Here is a 25,618-nt window from a genome sequence, read left to right on the forward strand (position 1 = left end):
CCTTCCTTCCCCTTTGGTAACGTTAAGTTTGTTTTCCATGTCTGTTGGGAGGGGGCACTACTTGATATCTGGAATAGAGATGGAGAGGATGGCATTTGTGTATTTGAAGGAAGGAAACTTGGCAAATGCCTTTGTTCTTTATAATCAATTTATTATCTTGTTTGTAGGAAGGCTTCCCAGGTATTAAGATTACCAGCAACTGTGGAGTACCTGAGAAGCAGGATATTATGAAGAAACTGAAGGAGATTGCATTCCCAAGGACAGATGAATTGAAAAGGGACCTTTTAAAGAAATATAACATGGAACATCAAGAATATTTGCAAAGCAAAACAAATAGAAAAAGCTGAAATTTTCCAAAAAACTGACACCTCTGAGATTGACAGAGACAGAGAGGAAGCAAACTGCTCAGATGCGCCAGCAGCAGCTCGAATGGGAGCAGTTTGTGGTTTCTGAAGATCAACTCAAGAAGCAAGAATTAGCCCGAGGTTACAAGGGGAGCCAGGAACCGCACCCCCAAGCCCCCCACTCCCCCGACCCCGCTCTCTGAGAGCAGATTCACCAGCAGATTCATGGGACTGCTTTGTCCTGCTTTCGCCCACACCAGAACAACTCCTTGCTGAATGTATCTGCAGATCAGCCCAACAGAAGTGATGCGATCAATTACACTACTCAGTCTCCTCCCCCTAAACAGGGCCTTAGAGCAGCTGCTTAACTGAGTGCTGCACAGCAGCCAGCGGTTGAAGGGCTGTGATGTGCAGTTTGGCCACACACGCTGCAGCTGGCAGATCTAATGCAGCAAGAGGAATGGAAACCTGTGGAAACGGACACAAGATGAATTTACTGCTATCCATGTGGTCATGCCGGAGCAGTCTGCGGGACCAGACTATTGCGACATGGAGACAATGGAAGAATTATTCCATGTTTAGGGTCAACAGGATGGATCCAGACACATTCGGCCCAAACTGCAGTCCTGTCCCGCCCTGGTTGCCAGAGGCTGTTGACATTTGATTGTCACCAAAGCATGAAGACAGCGACGACTTCAGGCTCACCAGAGCAGCCAGCGGCTTGGGGTTCCTGCTTGTAAAACGAAGGGGACCCCAGGCTGTCCCGTCCCTGCAAACATGTTTGGTAAATGACATAAAAATAACTGGGGCCAACGCATGTGACATGTTCCGACAATCAGCACTGCCAACACCAGACACCTAGCCGTGAACATGTGGTCGCTGGATGATTCCAGAAATGGCTGGCATTTTATATGTGCACATTTGTAGATCAGAAAGTTTGGTATTTACCGCTCTTGAACTTTTCTTTTGGGGTTGTTCTGTCTCAAGAGAAGTCACAACGGTGTGAAATCAATGTCTAGTAATATACCCAAACACTATGACCAGATAATAAATTGTGCTGCAAACAAACAAAAGGGTTAACCGAATGTGACTTTCACCTCAATTAAAAAAAATTAATCAATGTAGTTCACCCCATCAACCTAAGATCAGAGAAAACATAAATGACCATTTTACTAAAAGCAGAAAAAGTATGGGAAAAGAACAACGAAACTTTGGTGCTGTCACAATGGACACCAGCATCTGGTCTAATAGGCCACTGAGTCCTGAAACTTCTACCCCCCCACCCCGCCCACCCCGAGCTGTCACCTGAGTTCAGGTCTCATCACCTCAAGCTGGGATTGATGGACCAGCCTCCAGCCTGATCTCTGCCTCTGCTCCATCCTCGACTTCTGCAATGAGCTTTCCAAGGTGCAAGCCCGATTTTGCGAATCACCTTTGCGTACACTCTCCCTGTGACTCAGGTGTGGACGTGGACGTGTTTGCCTAGAACCACTCTGCTCTTTCTCTGGACATCCGAGTGTTGTCTGGAAAAAGCCCCGGGTAGGAGGGGTGGGTATGAAGCCCCCAGTCAAGCCAAGAGGGTCTGTAGCACAAGTATTCAGCCAAAAATGTCAGCAGCAGGAAGGACCGGACAGACAAGAGAAAACTAATGAAAAGAATACCCACTCACTATTTCTAAAGTATTTGACAAAATTTTAAGCTATTTGACAGTCCTCAACCCTTTCATTGACCGCGCACTGTTTTCCAACGAGTACACAGGACATTTCAGGTGGGATGCGACACTTTAGCTTCAGATTCGAGGAACTTCACTGTAGGAAGTCATCGTTTTGTCCAGCTTTCCTCCAACTTTACTCTACAAAACACTGGGGTCTGCTAACCGTTCGAGGTAAAGACCTCCAGGTTCGCCCAGGCAGTGCTGGTTTTATTCGCTTACTGCAGCAAGGGCAGGTGTACACCAGATGGGGTGTCTCAGGAAGAGGCTGTGTGGGAAGGGGCTTCTGTAGGACCTGGGTTTGTGCCGAGTGATTCTAAGGTGGGAAGCGCAGGGGAAACGGGAGTCAGGTCAGGGCTGGAGGTGGTCCTGAAGCGGCGTGCTCCGACCATTGGGTGCCTCCAAAGTCTCTGTCCCGGGGGTGAGAAGAACAAAGCGCCTCTGGGGAAGGCGGTGATAAGAACACAGGGGCCACTCACAGGCACTTTGCAGCTGTGCTGTGGCCTCGCACTGGACGTGTTTATGACTACCGGGAACATCTGGGCCGGCTTGTCGGGGCTGATTTTTACTTTCTCAAGCCCCACAAGTTAGTGAGTGTTCCTGGAAAACGAGAGATCTAAATAAGCCTGTGAAACAAGGGTAAATAAACACAATACTGGGCTTTCGGGAGCTTTGGACACACGAGGGTGACTTGCGAGTCTCCCAAGACACCGGCCATTTATTCCAACACAGCTGCGTGACTCTGTTCAAATGTACGTCTGAACGTCCAGTGGTTTTCCGCACTTCTCCCACACCCCGAGCACTTCCACTCTGACCTCTTTGCCTACGGACTCTGCCCCCTCCTCTCTCTGTTCCAACCACCCTGGCCTCCACCGTGTTTCGTGAGCACTTCCCTTCCCTCTGCCCAGAATGCTTTTCCCCAGGGGCCGGCGGAAACTGTTCCCACCTCTCCTTCAGGCCTTTGTTCAAAGGGAATCTTCCAGGGAGGCCTTCCCTGCTTTCTCTCCGTGAAATCAACCCCCTCCTCAACTCTTCCAGACGCCCTTTCACTGCTTTATTTTTCTTCTCAGCACGCATGCCATCTCAGGTATTCTCCACTTTATTTTTTTCTTTGTGGTCTTTCTGCCTATGTGGGCTGAACTTTTTTAATTTTTAAAAAAAATCTTTAAAATTTTATTATTTTTTTAAATTTAATTTTTATTTTATATTGGAGTAGAGTTGATTTACAATGTTGTGTTAGTTTCAGGTGTGCAGCAAAGTGATTCAGTTACACATATACATATATCCATTCTTTTTCAGATTCTCTTCCCATATAACTTATCACAGAATATTGAGTAGAGTTCCCTGTGCTGTACAGTAGGTCCTTGTTATCTATTTTATATCTAGTAGTGTGTATGTATGTTAATCCCAAACTCCTGATTTATTCCTCCCGCCCACCTTTCCCCTTTGGTGACCATAAGTTTGTTATCAAAGTCTGTGAGTCTGTTTCTGTTTTGTAAATAAGTTCATTTGTATCTTTTTTTTTAGATTCCACATATAAGTGATGTCATATGATATTTGTCTTTCTCTGCCTGGCTTACTTCATTTAGTGTGATCATCTCTAGGTCCATCCGTGTTGCTGCAAATGGCATTATTTCATCCTTTTTTAATGGCTGAGTAGTATTCCATTGTATCAATACATATGTACCACACCTTTATCCATTCCTCTGTTGATGGACATTTAGGTTGCTTCCATGTCTTGGCTATTGTAAATAGTGTTGCAATGAACATTGGGGTGCATGTAACCTTTCAAATTATAGTTTTTCAGGATATATGCCCACGAGTGGGATTGCTGGATCATATGGTAGTTCTATTTTTAGTTTCTTAAGGACGCTCCATACTGTTCTCCTTAGCGTCTCTACCACTTTACAGTCCCACCAGCAGTGTGGGAGGGTTCCCTTTTCTCCACACCCGCTCCAGCATTTATTATTTGTAGATGGCCATTCTGACTGGTGTGAGGTGATACCTCATTGTAGTTTTGATTTGCATTTCTCTGATAATTAGTGATGTGGAGCACATTTGCATGTGCTTGTTGGCCATCTGTATGTCTTCTTTGGAGAGATGTCTATTTAGATCTTTGGGCAGGATTTTTTTTTTTTTTTTTTTTTTTTTTTGCGGTACGTGGGCCTCTCACTGTTGTGGCCTCTCCCGTTGCGGAGCACAGGCTCCGGACCCGCAGGCTCAGTGGCTCACGGGCCCAGCCGCTCCGCGGCATGTGGGATCTTCCCGGACCGGGGCCCGAACCAGCGTCCCCTGCATCGGCAGGCGGACTGTCAACCACTGCGCCACCAGGGAAGCCCTGGGCGGGATTTTTAAGGATTTTTGTCCCGTGGTGCATCCCCAGGGCCTGGAACCGTGGCAAGCACGTAATAGGCACCTGATAAACATTTTTCAAATGAGTGAATATGCAAACGCCTTCCAAACGTCTCCTCCAGCACAGGAAGTGGGGAGTGAGGCCTCTGTGTTTTCGATGTACAGACAGTAAAGAGGCTTTGGAAGAACACATGGGGAGCCTCGGGGACTCTTCTTCCAAAGCTTTAGAATCAAATCCCCAGATCTTTCCCCTGAAGTCAGTCTTTCCTTCAAAATCCACCCACCAGCCTGGAACCGAATACTGTGGACCGCTAGATGGCGCTGTTCACCACGCATCGTTGGATTCTTAGCCGTCGCCCTGCCGTCCTAAGACCTCGCAAATCACCTTTTTCCTAGAGACAAGTATTCCAGGGAATGGTTACCACTCCCTAGGCCATCTCTCTAGACCAGGAAGAAACCCAGAGTCCTACAGCATCATTTATCAACTAGCCACTTCCACCCAGGAGCACAGGTTAACACTTTGCTTGAGAGCAAAAGATGTTTTTAGTGCAGTCGACCCTGGGTATCCACAGGGATTGGGTTCCAGGACCCCTGCCCCATATCAAAATCAAATCCCTTACGTAAAACGGCATAGTATTTGCACATAACCTAGGCACACCCTCCTAAATACTTCAAATCATCTCTACCTTGCTTACAATACCTAATACAATGTAAGTGCTGTGTAAATAGTTACTGACGTGGCAAATTCTAATTTTGCCTTTTGGAACCGGAATTTATTTCCTTATTTATTTAAATTTGGGGGGATATTTTCGATCAAAGTTTGGTTGAATTCATGCGTGCGGAATCCACTGATACAGAGGGCCAACTCTACTTGGAGTACCCTGGCAAACGTTAAGCAAAGCTTTGGACCTTTTTGAAAAGTTGCAGGACTCCATGCCTCCCCTTTGAGCTTGACCAATGGCCTTCTTGGCACAATCCTTTTCCTCTCTGCCCTGCCTCTCTAGCCAATGAGGTAGAGCTTCAGATTCCAGCTCTGTTTCCAACCTTGAGCTACAGAAATGCAAGAGGCAGCATGAAATGGTGACCCGAGAATCTAGTGGAGGGAACTTAGTGAAGACAGCATCTCCTGGGACCCTGAGAAACTTATCCAACGTCTCTCAAGATGGGTTTACGCGGCTGCATGATGGGGATAAAATGTCCTGGACAGAACAGAGGTAGTGAGCATTAAATGAAGCTGTATGAGGCTTCAAGCCAAGTTTTCCATAAAGCTTTGTTTTCCATTTCCAGATACTCTAACACTTAAGCCAGGGTGATTGGCTGATCTGATGAACCCATGTCTGTAATCTCAGCTGGTCTTCAGACGTCCCAGGGAACAGAAACTCAATGGTTGAACCTCCCCACATTGTGTTGAATAATAGACCATTTGCTCAAGGTACGCCTGCAAATGCAGGCATAGAAAGCTACTGTCTTTGTAAATGTCAGTTGACCAGCAACTATCTATGGAGAACTTGTGATTTGCTTTGGTGTTTTAGGAAGATTATTCTGGAAGCCAAAATATGACAGATCGGGGAGGGGGTGAAGACAAAGACACCAGTTCTTCAGTGAAATATCATTGTTTCTTACCCTTGAGAGGAAATACGTAAGTCAAGGAATATTAGAAAGGCTGTTAGTTTTTGCTCCCTGCCCTCCCTTTTTTCAAGCAAAAAGCCCAGAAATAACGGTTCCGTTTGGGGAACAAAGGCACATCCCAGGGGCTGTTCACTCACTGCAGCCCCAAAGGCTTACCTATTTTCTATTGCCTCTCCCCCTCTCCTCTGTCCTGCAAGGACCACCATACACCCTCCTCCGTTGTGGTTCTACTCTTCCTCAGCTCACACTCAGAGTGTTAAAACACATCAACAAGAAGAGAAAGGAGATGATTTCCTGTGACTTGATTTTATAAAAATAGAATGGATTTTATAAAAAGAAGCAGCAGCCGGGAGCAGTATTCACTCACCTAGTAGTTACTCTAATTATAGATGGTTGGGTGTCACAGGCAAGCATATTGAGTGACCGGAAGGTTGCATCAGACAGGATTTCTCATTTCCAACTTCCCCCGTGTATGCCCTGTGTATGCCCTGGTCAGCATCTTTAAATTACAACCTGATTGTTACACAAATAGGAAGTCTTCCCATTAGCTGAATTGTGGCCTGCAATTTTATCTTACAAAGGATGTTTGACTCCCAGACCCTGGCTTGATTCTCCCAAGATTTTGCTGACTTACTGTCTCCCTAGAAAGAATGGACATTTTGCCTGGGAAAAGATGGACACGGAGGAATTCCAACTGGGAAAAAGAGAAAGAGTCAAAATCCGGTTCCCATTTCACTAAACTGTGCGTTCTCTGCCCCTCCCCCAATATTCCTTTGCTTCTGATATTCAGCCTTGAAATCTCTGTTCCAAGAATGTGGAAGGATTAAGATGCCATAAGCCTGATATTCAAATCAGGAGTTTCCACTCCTATAGAACCTAGACACGAGCTAGGACTTAAAAAAAGAAAAACCAGCCTGGCATTAAATGAATTCAGCACCTCTGAATTTATTTATAACCTTTTCCTTGGCCTTTTATCCAAACAGATTTCTGGGATTTTTTTTTTTTTTTTTGATGGTGGAACCTCTCAAAGTGGCTCCTTCTGCCTCTAACAGAAGTCATAAACTGGCCCTCCACAAACCACATCTAGCCAGCTGATGTATTTAGTTTGGCTCACATAGTGTTTTTTTAAAAAGAAGAATTAGTTGTCAGCGTTTAACATGTGTACGTAAAAATATAGGCTTCTATGAAATAAATATTTCTATAAATACACATTTACATAAAATACAGATTTCTGTATTGTCTTGGGAAAAATAAAACCAGATGAGGCAGCCCTGGGATGTCATTTCCACATGGGTCCTTGGGGGATGTGAACCATTGACCCAGTAGGAAATATACAAGGGAGATCATTCATAGGAAAAAGTGGGGCTGGGAAGTGACCCGTTTTCCTCCAGATCTACATCTCTAGGTCTGAACCTTAACTCCAATGAGCATTCAGCTCTACCACCCCAATGTGTCTGAAACTAAATGCAGCTTCCTAAGTACCTGCCAGACATCTGGTTTCTGAAAGCAGCACAATGCACCTTCTGACCACGGAATCGGCTTTAAGTCTTCCGGTCTTCTTCCCTGCCGCCCCTCCTTCCCCATCAGCCGCCGTGCCCTGAGGCTTATGCTCTCGGAAGTCCACTGGGCAATAAGATAGCTACCAACCACGTGAGCACCTAAAATGTGGCTAGCTCGAACTGAGATATACCATAAGTGAAAAAGACACACGGGATTTTAAATATTTATGCTAAAAAATAATGATAATCCAAACTGGCTGATGAATAATTTTACGTGGATTACCGACTAAAAGGATATTTTTGACGTACTGGGTTATGTTAAATAGTATTTAAATAGTTAAATATTATTAAAATTAACTTGCCCATTTCTCTTTACCCTTTTTAACATGGGGCCTAGAAAATCTTAAATGACACGTCTTGAAAATTTTTAATCACATTTGTGGCTCACATTATCCTTCTAGTGGACAGCGCCCTTCAAAACATCTCTTCACATGACGTGATGAGGTGCTAATTATCGCTACAATGGCAGTCATGTCACAACACATAAATGTATGAAATCAACACGTTGTACACCTTAAATTGACACCAAGTTATATGTCAAATACATTTCAAGAAAAAAGAATCTCTCTTGGGTTTGTCCTAACCTTTCCGACCTTGCTGCCAACCTATAGCCTAGTTTCTCACATGCTTTTTGCTCCTAAAATTTCACACTAGTCTAGGCTTTTCTCCCTTCTAATCTGCTCTACACACCCTGGCCGAGTTTATCTGCCTAAAACACTACTTTTATCACGAAACTCTCCTGCTCAAAAACTAACACCAGCTCCCATCTCTACCCCATAAAGTCCAAATTCTTGGTAATAACAGCTTCCACTTTAAAAACCTATTGCGCACATTATGTAATTCTCCCAACAACCTAACACCTAGAATGTCAGACTTTTTGCTTTCTAAATAGAACAAAAAGGACTGCAGCATTTGCCTGAGCTGGGAGGGGAGTGGGAAAGCACCTCTGAGCTGAGACGTTACGAGGATAACACAGTTAAAGCATCCAGGCGGCGGCTCCTTCCCTTACGATGATTTTTACAACACCTCACAATCAACTAAAGAGCAATCAACATCTGTAGATGTGTTAGCTGAACTATTTTTACATCAGTTGAGAGGAAGAATAATAGCACTGAAAAAAGAAACTGTTATATTTGCATTTCAGAAAACTCAAACCAGAAGTCAACCAGAAAAGCTTAAGAGAAACAGTTCTCTTCACTCACCCACTGTAGGTCCAAGTTTCCTATATACATATATACAGTTTTGTCACAAAATAGAAAATTTGAATTATACCAGTCTGAAATGCAGTGGTACAACAACAATAAAATATCATTTCGTCTCAAAATTTGAAAAGCAGGAATTAAAAATTTGTCAGTAATTATATACATCCAAAACTAGCAGAGCTACTGATTCATTAGTTGTGTTGATAATTCTACATGGCAACATGTATTCATCTTGGGAAGAGAGACCGTTTGGATTCACCTCGAATTACATGAGGTTTTTACTGTGCTGTCTTCAAGAGTTCATCCTTTTCATAAAATACAACATCCTATACCCATTTTATTTCATTTTTTCAGCTACAGATCAGATAGGTTTTGCCAAAAACTGTCTAGCCGAGTCGTTGGTGCACGGGTTTTGAAATCAGACAAAACCACATTTTACCATTTATTGTGTTACTTCAGGCAGAATTGTCTAGCAGTTCTGTGCTTCAGTTACAGCTTCTTTAAATTGGGCATAATTACGCTTTCCTCCCAAAGTTTTGTAAGAATTCAACGAGATAATACACATTGTTAACACGGTGCTTGACCTGTGGTAAGAGTTCTCAACGTACAATAGATAAGACGACGTCCTACCTATCTGGCCTCAGCATCCTCCTGTTAGAAACAGTCTTCTAAGCAGCTTGAAGACTCTACGAGAGGGTGGGGCTTTGGCGTCCAACGCTCTCTACTAAACTGTAAGTTTAGTAGACGGAGTGTTACCCAGGACACGGGGCTGGGTGGGGTCGGAACGAGCGCGCCCGCCGGTCTGCTTTGCCGCGGCCGCGACGCAGACACCGGACCGGAGCCCGCAGGCCGGGCCCAGCTGCCTGGCCCTTCCCTCCTCCCGCTCTGCCCGGCCGCCCTGGCAGTGAAAACACCGCCACGTGGCCTGCAGCCTTCGCGTCACGCGCCTTCTCCCAATGGCAAGCCGTGTCTCGGAGTTGGGGGCGGGTCGCCAGCAGGGCGGTACCGCCCACAGCCGTCGCCAATTGGCCAAGGGTGAGCCGGGGCGTGGGCTCACGACCAATGGAGGCCGGCAGTGGGGACCCCACCCTATCGACGGCTGGGTCCGCGGGACCCGCAGGAGGGGGCGGGGCGGGGCGGAGCTGAGCGAGGAGGGGCGGGGCGACGCGGGGCCCGGGCGGGGCCCGGGCGGGGCCGGGGGCGGGGCCGGGGCTGAGGGGGCGGGCAACCCGGCCCGCGGGGTCGGCGCCAGCGGGCTGCTGAGGTGGCTGTCGCTCGCTCGGAGCTGCGGGTCGAGCCCCCGATGGAGGCCGGGGCCGCGGATGGCCCCTCGGGCGGGGTCGAGGAGGCGCTCAGCTGCTTCTCTTTCAACCAGGACTGCACGTAAGCCGAGGCGCCTGCCCTGCCGGGAGGTGGGGGTGAAAAGTCGCGATCGGGGGTGTCGTCCAGTTGGCAACTTGTGCAGGAGGCGCGGGCCTACGTCCCCAGAGGCCTCGGCGGACGGCCGGTGCTGCCCGGACCGGTGAGGGTCTCCGGGCCGTCCCGTCGGCCTCCCCGGCCTCCAGGAGGGGGCTGAGCACCCCCGTCGCCCGCTGCCGGACGAGAGCCAGGAGGGCCCTGCCGGGGGGAGAAGGAGGGAGTTAGCCGGGGGATTGGGGCTGAAGGAGGCCAAGGAACGTGGGGGGACGGGGGGGCGGGGTAGTGACCAAAGTGGGGGTCTGGGGAAGGAGGGGCAGAGGCCAAAGCAAAGGAGATGGGAGAGGACGGGGAAGTTGCAAGCGGACCCGAGGCGAGGTAGTTGGGGCCCAGGAAGATGGGAGTACAGGAAACTTTCCCATTTGTCCTTGAGCATCTCAACGTGGCATCTGGGCAGGGCCAATGACTCAGAGGCAGCCTATCCCTGCGGCCAGGCCAGCCCCGGTCCCAGCCCCGGCGCAGGGCACCTCGCCGGCCGGATCTGGGCGTCAGGAGCCTCTCCATTGCTCTCACTGTGTCTTCCCGTAGCCCACTGGAGAGGCCGAGCCTCCTCCTGGGAGTCCAGGAGCCCTTTCCCCGCCCAGGCTGCCTTCCGGGAGAAGCGTGAACTCCACTCTGTTGCCTTTTGACTGGATTTTTAACGTTTCACCTTGATGTTCCCATTGGGACTTTGGCCAGAGAGCCGGGAGTTGCTGAACTGCGTTTCAGACAGCTGGAGGGTGTCCCTTAGAAGCAAACTGCTGCTCCCTTACCTCTTCTCATGGGATTGTTAGACACCAGCTCTGGGCACCATATGGAATAATCTCTTTGGAATGTGCACCCAGAGCATTAGGCAGTGATGACCTCTTCCCAGTTCCCCATTTCCTGCTGTACCAGTCTCTGTCGTGCTCCTTGTTTGGAGTCGGCTTCAGGTGTGTGTTGGCCGTCTGTGCCTGGGCTATGCTAATATTGAACATTCAGTGGTGTAATTAAGGCCATCGTGTACCATAAGCAACCCTGGCTTCCATTCCCTTTGTGTTTCTGTTTAAAAACACCCTCTGCCAAACGATATACCTTTGTTCGAAAAAGCTGTATGTGTAATCGTGTAATCCAGTAGCTGGACAACTGGGTTAGAAGCGGGACTTTCAAGCTTCCCTTGACCACAGCCCACAATAAGAAATACATGTTACAACATTACCCAATATCCAGATATAGATGTGTGTGTATACACACACACACACACACACACACGTATCATATCACTGAAAAGCAATTCACAACATGCTCTTAATGTGTGCAGTACCCTCTGGTATTTTGTGTTTCTTTTTTTTTTTAAAGCCATTCGTGACTTACTAAATTATTTTCTCATGGGTTGACAGCCAGAGTTTACAAAAATGATGGTCTAGATTCGCTTCTGATGTTTTGTAAGAAACATTTTGCAAGAGAGGATGGCTGTTGAAATGCCTGGGTGTTTGCCTTCCCAGTTGAGAGCAGGTTAACGAGGGGAACTAGGGCTAGTTTGCTTCTTAGTAGGAAATGTTCTCAATTCTGCTTTGTAGCATTGTTATTACATTTTTTTTAAAGGGATGTTAATTTTTACTCTAGGTAAGTCCCAGCTTTCTATAGCGGTTGGATAAGAATGTTATTTTCAAAACCGTAGGGTGCTTGGGAAGATAATGTCCTTAGTCCCTACTGTCAGTTCTGTCTTCCTGGCTCTGCTGGGCAGCTCTGTCGCACCTATAAATAAAAGTTTTTGTCACAGGCAGTTGCTTTGAGCCTTAGAGGGTATGGCATTGGATTTTAAAATAAGTCAAGCCCCTTGCCGAATACATTTCGGAGTGTCAGCGTGTCTTTTTCTATAAGTATAGGCCAAATTTAGGGTCCAGGCTTCCCTGGTGGCGCAGTGGTTGAGAGTCCGCCTGCCGATACAGGGGACGCGGGTTCGCGCCCCGGTCCGGGAAGATCCCACATGCCGTGGAGCGGCTGGGCCTGTGAGCCATGGCCGCTGAGCCTGCACGTCCGGAGCCTGTGCTCCGCAACGGGAGAGGCCACAACAGTGAGAAGCCCGCGTACCGGTAAAAAAAAAAAAAAAATTAGGGTCCAGTTTTTCTGGAGAAGGTTAGTTAGAAGACAACTAACCTTTAGCAGTCTTCACTCATCCTTCATGCTTGGCCCTGTGCCAGACAATTTGGGTGTGTTTTTTTCACTTGGTTCGTGGTATGTATTTGTCCCAAATCCCATTTTCATGAGAGGTGATGAGAATTTTTTTTCTTCCTACAGAAAGGCCTTATGAATGAAATAAGGTTTTAGTCTGAATTCCTTGATTCAGAGTGTTTTGTGGTCATTGATCAACCATTTAAAACACAACAGTGATCACACTGCCATTTCCCATATTTAAAATTCTTGTGGAGAAGGGCATATGTTTGAAAGTTATTTCAAGTTGCCAGATCTTTTGGTTAATATAATAAGACTCTAATTACAACATTTTTTCCCTTACTTGCAAGCTTTAGAAACCTTGGTTTGCAACTAACTGCACACATATTTATGTGAAAAAAGTTTACGGGAAGAAGGTTTAGAAACAGTGATCACTATGGAGTATGTATATTTTGAAGTTTTAAGATGCGGCTGGCTGGCCTTTCGAGTTTGTTGTCATTAGAAGCCAAGCCCCAGTTCTGAGCGCACTGTTGCCTGATGCAAACGTCTAATCCCCCAGGTTAGCTGCTCAACAGGTCGGTTGGGGGCGGGGGCGGGGGGGTGGGGAGTAAAGAAGCAGAAGCAGCCACCTTGCTGATTAAAAGTCAACCGCCATTCCAGGGAAGAACAAATGTTAGGGTAGAAAAAAAACAAAATTCCAGGGAGAATCATATGACCTTCTCTCTTTTAGGCTAGTGAAACAAGAGCCTTGGCCATCCAGGCTTGTAGCAGTAAGCTGCTTATTTTAGTCATGTCTCCCTGTGAAGAGCCGAAGCTCACCTTTTCATATGTTTATTTTGAATGAGGGAGTTGGACTAATTGTTAGGTCTACTAGGACCATTTTAAGGTCCATTTCGGCCCTGACATCCCATTTCCCAGGGGTCAGGGTCTGATGGCTTATTCTGAGGGTGCTATGGGTAAGATTTTGGTCATCACTGAGGTGTTGAGGGCAAAGCAGGAGAGAGCTGGATAGGAATTCTCAGCTGCCGCACAAAACTGACTCGTTTGCTTTCATCCTGGGGCCAAGGAAACACGGGTGCACACTCTGTATCTATCGGTTGAAGAGTGAAAAATTAAGAAGACAAGATTCTGGACTTCCCTGGCGGTCCAGTGGTTAAAGCTCTGCACTTCCGATGCAGAGGACGTGGGTTTGATCCCTGATCAGGAAACTAAGATCCCACAGGCTGCACTGCGCAGCCAAAAAATTAAAAAAAAAAAAAAAGAAGAAGAAGACAAAATTCTTTCAGCCCCCGTTGTCCCAGATAAGGTTTCGATTTTGCTCTGTTGGTAGGGTGCAGTGCTGGCTTTGTGAAGCAGAGTTCTCAACCATGGCTGCCCATGAATGGCTGCCCATGAAAGTACTTGAACTGAAAAAAACAAAAAAAAGAAAGAAATCCAATTAAATAAAAAGCACAGGGCTGGGGGAGCAGGGTAGACAGTCATCAGGACTTTTCTTAAAGCTTCCCAGGTGAGTTTAATGTGCAGCAGGGATGAGAACAACTGGTATAAAGTATCTGAGATGCTTTCATGGAAAGTGATGGAAGGAAGCGTCTATTAAATTTTGCCTGCTAATGACCCACTGTGTCTTCTAAGATCACGTATGTCTTTTTCAAGCAAGAAAGAAAGAAAGAAAGGAGGAAGGAAGGAGGGAGGGAGGGAAGGAAGAAAGCGAAGGAAGGAGAGAAGGAAGGAAGGGAGGGAGGGAGGGAGGGAGGAAGGAAAGAAAAAAAAATAATTTACCTCTTGGTAGCACCGTGATGAATATTGTCAAACATGCCATTTTTCCCATTTCTGCCCAGCTGGGAAAGCATGGTCTCTGGTGGGTCTGACACTTCATTTGACGATAGAGCCCATTCAGTTTCAGGTCTCTTCGCCATTTCACATGTTTGTATGTAGCTGTCTTTGACTTCCTTTCGACTGGACCTGCCCACCTGACAAGGCATGCTTGCTTCTCCGTCTAGAAAGTGATCAAATGTCTTGGCTCCTGAGGCTGTATGTTTATCTGAGGCTAGAAGGACGGAGGGTGTCTCTCTTCAGACACACCTGTGGTTGGACCCAGTACCTGTTGTCATTCCCAGGCTGTCCTTGCCTTCACAGATCCCTCGCGATTGGAACCAAATCTGGTTATAAGCTGTTTTCTTTGAGCTCCGTGGAGCAGCTGGACCCCGTCCACGGAAGCAGTAAGTGTGTGCGTGTGAGAACCTCAGGGCAGCAAATCCTCCCTCTAGACTCGAAGCTGGGGCGCTGCTCAACTTTCTGCATTTCCCTCCATTAACCCACAAACTTACAGAGTCAGTGTTTTTTCAGATTTAAATATAAATCATTGTTTCCACTTGCTTTAAAAAAAAACCCCACCATGAAACACTAGTAAGATTTGGCAATAGCTGAAGTAACATTCTCTTTTTACATTAAGAAATCCTTTGAAACTGTATTGTTGACACTTTTTCGTATACTCATATGCACGGTCATCAGTTTTGATAACTGTCAAACTGAAAGTTCACTTACGATTTTTTTTTCCCTTTTATTGGCACTGTAGAATATTGGTAACATTCATTCAGTCATGGAAGTATTTTCCTTGTTTTAATAAAGCAGTAGTCTCCCATTCACAGAATCCATATCAAAGACATTGAAGTACTTCTAGTGAATGTTAAAAACAAGTCCAGCTTAGAAATGTGCCTCTCTCATTGTCTCAGGGAAGGTTGTTGTTTATGCCACCATCATATTGACGAAAACACACTCTTCGGGTTTCCTGGGAAGAAAGCGGCTTGGCAAATAATATCTTAGGCTCCCAGTTCACTTGTAAGATGTTATTTTTATTATAACATTTTTGTGAAGATTCTGCTCTGTATCTGTCCCGCGTTGTTCCCTATGGGACTTGCTGGAGCCCAAGAAAGGCAGGCATGTGAAAAGAATGTTCCCAGAAAGACACGGAGGCCCCCTGTCTACAGGCGCTCAAGAGGCCTTCTGATCTACCGTCTTCCTGGGTACAGAAGGACTCCCCTGGTCATAACACAGATGTCCGGGGTATTATCAACAGGAAAGGGATTCCGGAGAGAGTCAGGGAGCACAGCAAGACGGGCAGGAGGCACAGAAGACACTGTTCCTGCCCCCTCCCCTCCCCCATCATGGTGGCACCTGTACCTTTTAGCAACAGGGACCAGAAGAATTCCGAAAGCAGAGCCTCCCGACAGAGTAGTTACCCCTTTGCAACCTCCCGTGGAGGAAGAGTGGATTGATCCAAACCTCCCAGATATGTTCTGCAGAGAGGACGGCGGCCCCGGGGGCGGGGCTGTGATTCCAGCCGCAGAGGGCATCAGGGGATGCTCTGGAAAGCCCGGCTTGATCGCCGGGGTCTGCCTGACTGTCCATCGTGGAAAGGGCTTGGGAACTTGGGAAACGGGTAAAAGTTCACTGTCGAGGGAGGGGGCGGGGAATCTCTGCAAGCGGGCGGCAAGGGAGGGAGGACCCCGAGGAGGCCGGCGGGCTGACGTCTGCGTGCCCTCGGCCGCCTCCCCACCCCCTGCCCGCAGATGACATCCCCGACGTCTGCATCGTGGAGCGCCTCTTCTCCAGCAGCCTGGTGGTGGTGGTGAGCCACGCGAAGCCTCGTCAGATGAACGTCTACCACTTCAAGAAGGGCACGGAGATCTGCAGCTACAGCTACTCCAGCAACGTCTTGTCCATCAGGCTGAACCGGCAGGTAAGGGGCTGGCGCGTCCCTCCGGGTCACGAGGCTCCCGCCGGTGGGGACCAAGGAAAAGAGGAGCATCCCTCGGGATGGTCATCTCTCGCCAGCATCCAGCTCTGTCGGGGGTTTTAAAACTCAGGCCGAGGATTATGGGGACATGGTTTGAGTCTACGCCGCACACTTGTCTCGGTGGTGAGACCGCCCGCACCGCCCCCGGGCCCCGGTCCTTCCGCCTGCCGTGATTTCTCAAACATCCGCCACCGGCTAGGCGAACGCTGTCCCCCTGGAGCCAGGCTGGGTGGAACCCTGGCTCAGAATCTGTCCCGTGAGCCACTGCAGGGGCACCTTAAACCAGAGGGACGCCCTTCTGCTTTGGGCCCTAGATGGTGACATTCCTTGCCGGCTGGTGGTCACGCCTGTCAGAATAAGCTCCTGGAGAGAAAGTGTGGCACTCCTGGGTTAGTGCTGAAGCCAGTCGGTGAAACTGCCCCTCCTCTTGCTGGGACCAAGTCCCAGGCCGCTTCTTTTCTTTCTTCCGGCTAACCCTTGAAGATGTTTCTGGTGGTGTTTTCTTTGTTGGAGGAAGGGTTAGTCTTATCTCAAACGTGCAATATACATTCTTTTGAAAACTGTAAGTTCCTGTTAAATAAGCATTTGGGGGTACTAGCCGAGTTTCCCTTGAATTATTAGATTTTAAATCCTATGAGGGCAGCGACTGTATCCATTTTACTCGCTACCGTAAGGCCTGGTAGAAAAGACAGTGCCCGGTAGAAAAATGCTCAGTGAATATCTGTTTCCCGGCTGCCTATTAAATACAAAAACAAATAAATCGGTTCTTTCTATGACCGAGCAGATCTGTGTATTCAATTAAATATCCCCAGGGTGCTGGAGGTCCTTGCCTTCACCGAGGACATCGTTTTCTCCTTGGTACCTAAACTATTAAGTGCTTACTTTTTTTTTAAACAAATGAGACAAAGTGCTGTCTTAAGTTTATGAGAAGGAAGAGATTGTTTCTTTGGGTTGATCCACTATGTTGACTGCCTATCCATTCAAGTCTGTATAAAGCAGGGTGGTAGAAAATGGCCTGAGAAATAGAATACGGCGTATTTTAGAGGCAAGGAGTAGCAGGGGTTAAAGAAGATAAGCCCGGTTCTTGGCAAGAGAGGGAAAGGCAGTTTGAGGGTTTTCAACTTGAAGGCTTTTAAGCACAGTTCTTGGCTCCAGTGCTGTCTCTGAAATGTCTTGTTTGCACATTAAATTTCTTTGCAGGACGTTTTATCTTTGCATACGTTGATAGCCAGGGTATAAAAATTAAGACTGTTTAGGCAAATGTCCCGTAAAGGTCAGAACCCTCAAATGGTATCCACGGTATTTATTTGTATAATGTCCCTCGCTTGCTCTCTGATATTTTCATCAGCAAATGGGACTGTTAACCTTTAGGTGCCACCCTCTCCTCAATAAAACACCATATTCACTTCAAAGTTCCCCGGCCGCGTTTCCTAAAGAACATCACGGCACCTAGAACTTCTCCGCTGTTCACGGCCAAGCCAGCTGGACCCCAGGCCGACCAGGGCTCTCTTCCTTTAGCATTTCTTCTGCTAAGAAGATGATTTGAAACAGGTCTGGGAAGTCTTCGGGGTGTGCTTCTCTTATAAACATTCAGATTTGGGACGCTTCACTTTTGGTTTACAGGGCTGCTCGTGTGCCCTCCCTGCCAGGCCAGGGTCCTGCTGCTCCCCCCCCACCCCACCCCCATGCCCCCGAGGATGTGAGAATAGAGGCTGCTCTGTCTATTTCATCAGGTCCTCAGGCTGTGCAGTTCCTTTCTGAAAAACAGGAAAAAAGTCCAAGATTTGTGTGGGGAATTAAGAAGAAAGAAAACCCCTATTATCCTCTGAATCTGTAGAAAGGAAGAATATTCAGTAATTGGGATCTGTTTCATTTTTAGTTGCTGTTAATCCCCTTCTACTAATAGAGGAAAGGTATTCTGTGGAATAAAGACAATAAACCAGATGTATTTGGATTTGTAAATGTCCACAGTTCTTTGACCCTCTGTTCCGAGGGGCCCTCGTTACCCAGATGGAGATTGACTGGATGGAAGCCTCCAAGGGCAGACGCTGTAAAGAATTTTCTAGTTGACAAAAGGAGTTTTTACTTCTAGGACCTAGACAAGTAGATGAGAGCCAGGGTGACAGGGAATGAGCTGAGCTGGAGGCCAGCCCAGGGTTCCGCTGAGACCACAGACTGATTAGTAAAGGGAGGCATTGCCAGGGTTGTGCTCGTCCCAGGAACGAGCCCTCACGTGGAACACAGACGAAGTGCCTCCTCTTTGGCCCTCGCTGTTCTCTCTATGTTTCCCTCGGGCTGGGGGGGGGCCTGAAATCCGGCCGATGGACCACAGAGCAGGTGGTGCTCTAAGAGCTGGTGGGGAGAGATGCGGATGAGGCCAGAGAAGCTAGGAGTGCAGGCTGCCCCTGCAGGAAGGGGCATGGTGAAGACCCCGTATTCTGGGGTCGCACGCGGGGCTGGGGGTGGGGACACAGGAGCGAACCCGAACCCACAAACATCAACAAGCATAGAGCACTCTAGTCCAAACCGTAGTAAGTGCAGGCGAAAGGCAAAGCGGTGCGGTGAATCAGGGACTTGACTTTATGGAGAAGCACTGATACATGCCATCAATTTGGAGGCCCTGTTAGCATCTTTTTTGTCAGCCCTCTGCACCCAGCGCTGTGGCCACAGAGCCTTAAATAAACCTGAGAAAAGTGTTTCGGTGTTACCTTTCCGCTTGGTTCAAGTGACAGTCTCCCGAAAAATTCTGAGCTGGGAAAACAGCATCGCAGGCTTTTCCCAGAAGGGGAGCCCACCGCTTCTTAGTGGTATTTTTAGGTTCCTTCCTTTCCAAGAGTTGTTCCCTGGGATGAAAGGATCTGGCCTGGGAGCAGTGGTCCTCACGTCTGGGGTCCGTGTTGAAACCCCCCTGAACGAGGGTCTCCAGGCAGAGCCCGGGCCTTGCCCCGGGATGCCAGCTGCTCGTCAGAGTCTGAGAAGCACCAGCCTGAAGGAGGCCGAGGCGGCGTCTGATGGGAAGGGGAACCGAGAAGTTTACCCGGAAGTGTCTTCACTGGCAAAGGGAGTCTGATCAGGAAGCGTCCAGGATTCCCTGGACTGAGGAGGGGGAAAAGTACAAAAGCAAAAACAAGAAGGCAATCTCAATTTCTAAATGGAATTTCCAAAGATCCTGTATTTAGTGCTCCTGTCCAGGTGGGTGGTGATGTATACGCGGCTGTGCGCACATAATGTAAGCTTCAAATTGATCGTGAAAACTCCACCCCCTTTCGGCTTAGAATGGAGTTAGGATTCCCAGGAGAGAGGCGTGATCTCGGGGTGGGCGGGCCCCTTTCCGAGGAGTCAGCCCCATAGGCTGATGGGTCTGTGTGATTTCAGAGGCTGCTCGTTTGCCTGGAGGAGTCCATTTACATTCACAACATTAAAGACATGAAGCTTCTGAAGACCATCCTGGATATTCCTCCAAACCCGACAGGTGAGCCGCAGCCCGGGCCAGGTGCCCCCGAATCTCGTGTCTGGGTGCCCCTTTTGCACCAGCTGTGTTTCCACCCAAACTGAAAACCCGAAGCAGCGTTTGGCCTTCATTGCTTTATAAATCTTCGTGGTGTTTGCCTTGAAGCTTCGTCTTAATGGCCACAGATTCAGATTATATTGGGCCATGCGTCCTGCAGGAGGGCCGTGTGACCTTCCCTGCAGCCTGGGAGAAACTCCTTTCCCCTGGGACCCATTCTCAGCAACCGTGTCAAAGCATTTAGGCAGACACGTAGGAGATGTCCTGCATCTGACGTTGCAAGGTGCTCACCCCTAGTTATCTTTGCTGGTTGTTCAGTATAGAGCAGACATCATAATCAGAAGTGGGTTCTACCTGACTGGGAGACAGACAATCCAAACCGAAAAGAAACGTGTTTTCTTTTGTTGCAGACAATTCTCTCTACGTGGGTGATATGCTAGGAGGTTGGACTGTATTCAGTTCTCAGATGTAACACTGTTTAATACATTTTCCTGATTTAAGAATGGGAGCAGCTGGGATTGGTCAGGTTGAAAAGGCAGACGATGCCATTCTGTGAATCCCTGGCGGCAGAAGTAAAGGAGAAGGAAGTTGTGTGGTGGGACAGGAGCCACCAAACCAGAACAGTGTGCGGACCTGATGATTCAGGGCAGTATTTGTAAATCGCGCTCCAGCTTAGTGTCGTTAAATGAATGCTTCAGTTAACTGCGGTTTTCTAATTCGTTGACTTTCACCGAATTTCAATATCCCTGTGGCCCGACCTCAGTCACCTAGACTCTTTGAGCCTCAGTTTCCTCAGCTGTAAAATGGAATAGTAACCCCTGTCTCACAGGGGTGGTGTCTGTGGCGGCGACCTGCTCACGGCCTGCTGGGCCGTAATTCCTCCTCTGGCCTCATTTCCTTCTCTCCATCTGAGTTATACAGATGGCCCTTGACGTTGACTTCAGTGCTTTAAAATTTCAGCCCTGACGAAACGGTACTGTATTTGAAAAGATCACAGCCATTGAGGCCGTTAGAAAGCTCTGTGGGAGAACGACTTTAAAGCCTGTTTTGCAAGTGGAGGGTGGTAAGTGAAGGAACCATGGCCGGGGACGGCGGTGGGGGATTAGTTTCGTTTTGTGCTGTTTTTCAGAAATGAGAGGTTGAACTAACCTGGAAAAGTGTTTATTGCAGACATGCTACGTGCCCGGGACCATAGTAGGCACTGTAGGTACAGACCACACGCCAGGAACCCCAAACCCTTGGTACATGGTGCACAAGGGCCCTGGCGTCTTTGGAAGGTTTGGGACCCAGGGGGTGACAGCTGAAAGGAAGATGTGCTCTTCTGACAGGGCGAGGGAGGTGAGTGGGGTCTGAGCAGAGCCCACCGGAGCCGCGGGCCTGGGCTGGACCCTGGCGGCTTTGGACAGAGGACATCTCAGGGGGGCAGGGGACATGCCAGGTGAGCAGGGGACATCCCAGGTGGGCAGTGGACATGCCAGGTGGGCAGAAAGTTCACAAGCTGCCTGTGACTCTCCGTTTCTTTGAAAGGCGGGGAGCTGGGCACCGTCAGTGGCCTTTCGAGCAGGTGTCCCACGGGTCAGGGCAGCCGGCAGCCCCCTCACTCCTGCGGCCATACCTCAGCCGTTCAGCCCAGGCGGTGGTGCTGCCCGCCTTCAGGGCCAAACCTGTTCCTCCTGCGAAAAGCCCGTCTCCTCTTTGAGCAAATGCAGCCCTTTGTCTTCGCTTAGAAAACGCACGGATGGCCTCAGGTTTGCACTTTAAACAGGGAGGAAGGAGGTTTGCAGGTGTAGGGCCATCTGTGCTTCCTGTTAGGATGTGTGCGCCTCACAAAGGGAATGATTTTATCTCAAGACAACTTAGAAATGATGGGAGGAGTCCTCAGGTAAACATTACCAGTGGGCTGGGGGAGAGATTTAGCCTTTCCTTCTGAAAGACCAGGGATGGGTTGAAAGACCAAAACGTGTGTCTTATTACAGCTTTGACGTTCTTTGGAGAGAGAGGCCAAGACATCTTCAAATGCTGACATTTATAATCATCCTCTCAGCTTCCCCTGAGCTCTTCCTACTTCAGTAAAATGGGGATGAGCCTTTTTACCCCACTGAGTTCTTATGGGGAGGACTCCCCGAGGGCGGGGAGGGGGTGAGAGCGATGTCCCATCTGCTGGGCACGCGAGGCTCGGCCAGGCTCGCCCGCCGGCCGGTTCCATGCATCATGTCCATCTCCAGCCAGGAGGGCAGGCTCGGGACAGGTCGGGGTTTCCCTGCAGTGACATGACCCGCCTCTCGCTCAAGGACCCCCAGCAGACTCTGAACGTCCAAAACCACGGAGATGAGATCCTCGGAGGCCAGGAGTCTCCTTCATTTGTTCCCACCCTCTCATGTATTTTCTGAACAACAAACTGTAAGATGGAAACTCTGGCCCTTGATGTGATGCATGTTCCTGGGTCACAGGGAGACGGGGCCTCTTGGCTGACAGGCTCAGCCACACGAATTCTGAATGTCTTTTGACTTTGTGAACTACAAATACGTGATATACACAGAGTCCTGTCATTGCTTCACGCTCAGTACCGGCCGTGGCTGTAAATTTCCTTCCTTCTGTCTGTTTGTGTCATGCCCATTCCTGTTGTGTCAAAGACTGCAGGCTGCTTCCTTTAAAGGGTTTGGCCAGACGGGGCTCGAAGTTAATTTCCTGCTAGCACAGCAGTCTGTACCCTGAGCAGCTGAAGGTGGAAATCTCCATTAAAAAATCCGCCAACCGCAGAACTTGGGGATGCTGTCGGTCTTACAGGCTCTCACGGAACATTGGGGGAGCAGTCTACACCGCACAGCAATGTGTATAATGGGACAGAGTAGCCGTTTATTCCCCAGCGAGCGCTCTTTCTGAAAATGTAATGCAGGTGGGGTAAATGGTAGCATAGAGCATCTGTAAGTACAGAGACGATTTCTCTCCTTTCTATTTTTAAAAACTGGAAAGCATATTCCATTAATCAACCCGGAGGGAACTGCATCTTATAAATCACTGTTAACTTGCTTTAATTTTGACACATAATACTATAAATACCAAGGTGAGAATGATTTAGAATCACAGGACTTCCTTCTAATCCCAGCCGATGGTGCCATTGGTTCTCGAATGGAAATCAGGCATTTTTCTTCTCGAGCTGCAGAAGGATTACAGCCAAACCATTTCAGTGGGATTATAGCTGACCGTGATTTATGAAAATGTGTGTCCAGTCTGAAGTCCAAGATCCACATCAAAACCTAACTCCTTATATTTTAAAAAAAGGAGAGGGCCAGAAGAAAATATTCTCAAATGTTGAGCACAGTGAAAAGCCTCTGGGTTTTAGAATTCTGCGTGCTTTTTTTTTTTCTGTTTCTTTATATTTTCTGGCCTCTACAAATTTTTTATACTATCACTTTTATATTATAAAATAATATCAAAGAAAAGGCTGGGACTTCCCTGGTAGCACAGTGGTTAAGAATCCACCTGCCAATGCAGAGGACACGGGTTCGAGCCCTGGTCCAGGAAGATCCCACATGCCGCGGAGCAGCTAAGCCCGTGCGCCACAGCTACTGAGCCTGTGCTCTAGAGCCGGCGTGCCACAACTACTGAAGCCTGCACACCTAGAGACCGTGCTCCGCAACAAGAGAAACCACTGCAATGAGAAGCCCGTGCACCGCAACGAAGAGTAGCCCCCGCTCGCTGTAACTAGAGAAAGCCCGCATGCAGCAACGAAGACCCAACGCAGCCAAAAAAAATAAATTTATTTATTTATTTATTTATTTATTTAAAAAAAGAAAAGGCTCATTTCCCTTCCTATAAAGGGTTTCAGGGGACACGTGACAGAAACAGAAGACGAGTAGAACGGGAATATCTAAGCCTATAACAAAGTCTTCCTACTTTCCTTGGGGGCTTCACAAGAAATAAAGTGCATTCTTAGAGCTGGGTGGATTTGTCTGAGAATTGGACCACAGGAAGCTGAAGGAGCTCACGTTCAGCATTTCTGGGGACCGTCATTAAGTTGCAAAGGTTGGTACGCACGGCCCCTTGGCTACATTCAGGTGGGCTGGCCGAGGTGCGAGCCAGAGGCAGAGCTGTCGGGTACGTGGTTACGTGGCAGGGTGTACCTGCCCTCGCCACCATCCTTGGTCCCTTCTTGTCAGACTCTCGTGTCAACTCACTCTCCATTGGGTGTTACAGGAAGTTCCATGTTAGCTGAAGAAGTTTAAGCTTCCTTCCTTTCTGGAAATATTTACATTTTAATATACAACTCTGAAGGTCACCTCACACCTATTAGAATGGCTATTATCAAAAAGACAAGAGACAAGTGTTGGCAAGGGTGTGGAGAAAAGGGAGCCTGCGTGCACTGTTGGTGGGAATGGAAATTGGTGCCGCCACTGTGGAAAACAGTGTGGAGGATCCTCAAAACACTAAAAACTGAGCTACCTTATGATTAAGCAATCCCACTTCTGGGTATTTATCCAAAGAAAATGGAGACACTAACTCAAAAAGATATCTGCAGCCCAATGTTCATTGCAGCAATATTTACAACAGGCAAGACATGGGAACAACCTAAGTGTCCAGCGATGGATGAGTGGATAAAGAGGGTGTGGCATATAGATATAATGGAATACTACTCAGCCATAAAAAAGGATGAAATCTTGCCACTGTAATGACGTGGATGGACCTTGAGGGCATCACACTACGTGAATTCAGTCAGGCAGAGAAAGACAAGTACCATATGATCTCACCTATATGTGGAATCTTCAAACAAAACAAACCAGCTCACAGATGCAGAGGATAGACTGGTGGTTACCAGAGGCTGGGGGTCAGGGGGAAGAGACGTGTGAAATGGTTGAATGGGGTCAAAAGGTACAAACTTCCAGTTAAACAATAAGTCATGGGGGGGGGCTTCCCTGATGGCGCAGTGGTTGAGAGTCCACCTGCCGATGCAGGGGACGCGGGTTCGTGCCCCGGTCTGGGAAGATCCCACATGCTGCAGAGCGGCTGGGCCCGTGAGCCATGGCCGCTGAGCCTGCGCGTCCGGAGCCTGTGCTACGCAACGGGAGAGGCCACAGCAGTGAGAGGCCCGCATACTGCAAAAAAAAAAAAAAAAAGTCATGGGGGTGTAACATTCAGCAAAACTGAGAAGGCATGAGTGGTCTCTTCTGAGGCTGGGTGACCCTGTACAGGCGAGAGGGCTGCAGGGAGCCTGCAGGACAGGGCGCTGGGCTGTCACCCTCCTCCCACAGCTGCCTGGCAGGTGATAAGGGCACAGCCTGGTGGGTCCTCGGCAAAGCCCGAGCAGGAGGTCGGACCTTGGTTCCCATCCTCGACGTTTGCTTTTGTTTTAACCTCTGCTCTGCCCCCAGCAGATGAGGGTCAGGTCCATTTTAGCCTGATCTGAAGTTTCTCTTATGCTTTTACAAGAAACCCATTTAACACACTAACTTGTAACAAAGCTACCTTTTCTATTTAAAAAGGGCCTCTCTTGCCTGATCTCCAAGTTCTTATTCTGGTAATGCTTCTCGTTCAGGTAATTCTGTGAATTCACTTCTATCACATACACTCCTATGAATGGAAGCCATTGTTGTGAAAATCCTTTTCTTAAATGCTATTAGGATCCTCCCCCGCCCCTCCAATCCCCGTGTAAATAAAAATGGCTTCTAGGTTTGGTTCAGTGGTTTGACTTGGTGTTTACTCTTCCAGAATATTGTTGAAGCCTCTTAAATCCAACATGTCCTGTTTCTTTAGTTTGTCCCGACGGCAGACACACCGTCTTCACTGCCCTCAAGTGAATTTCCCCTCTGGAGGCGCCCATTTCCCTTATCGAGGCAGGACATTTGGCTCTGAAACAATTTCTAAATAGGTCCTCCCCTCAAGCCACCCAGCCTCCCCACCCTCCAATTTG

At 48.2% G+C, this 25,618-nt stretch overlaps 1 protein-coding gene and 1 pseudogene across 4 annotated transcripts in view; both read left to right on the forward strand.

Moving 5' to 3' along the window:
• The first annotated feature begins 409 nt into the window (after positions 1-409).
• LOC137212547 (AMSH-like protease pseudogene) lies at positions 410-1,206 on the forward strand (annotated as a pseudogene).
• Positions 1,207-10,019: 8,813 nt separating this feature from the next.
• The window catches only part of WIPI1 (WD repeat domain, phosphoinositide interacting 1), a 38,892-nt gene continuing 23,293 nt past the window's right edge, over positions 10,020-25,618 (forward strand). For all 4 annotated transcript variants that reach the window (XM_067717686.1, XM_067717684.1, XM_067717685.1 and 1 more), the window contains exons 1-4: positions 10,020-10,180; positions 14,543-14,625; positions 15,976-16,145; positions 19,578-19,674. In XM_067717686.1, coding sequence (XP_067573787.1) covers positions 10,101-10,180; positions 14,543-14,625; positions 15,976-16,145; positions 19,578-19,674 — 430 coding nt within the window. In that variant the 5' untranslated portion in view covers positions 10,020-10,100. The remainder of the gene's footprint in view (positions 10,181-14,542; positions 14,626-15,975; positions 16,146-19,577; positions 19,675-25,618) is intronic.

The sequence above is a fragment of the Pseudorca crassidens genome, chromosome 19, assembly GCF_039906515.1.
Source record: "Pseudorca crassidens isolate mPseCra1 chromosome 19, mPseCra1.hap1, whole genome shotgun sequence".
Taxonomy (NCBI): Eukaryota; Metazoa; Chordata; class Mammalia; order Artiodactyla; family Delphinidae; genus Pseudorca; species Pseudorca crassidens.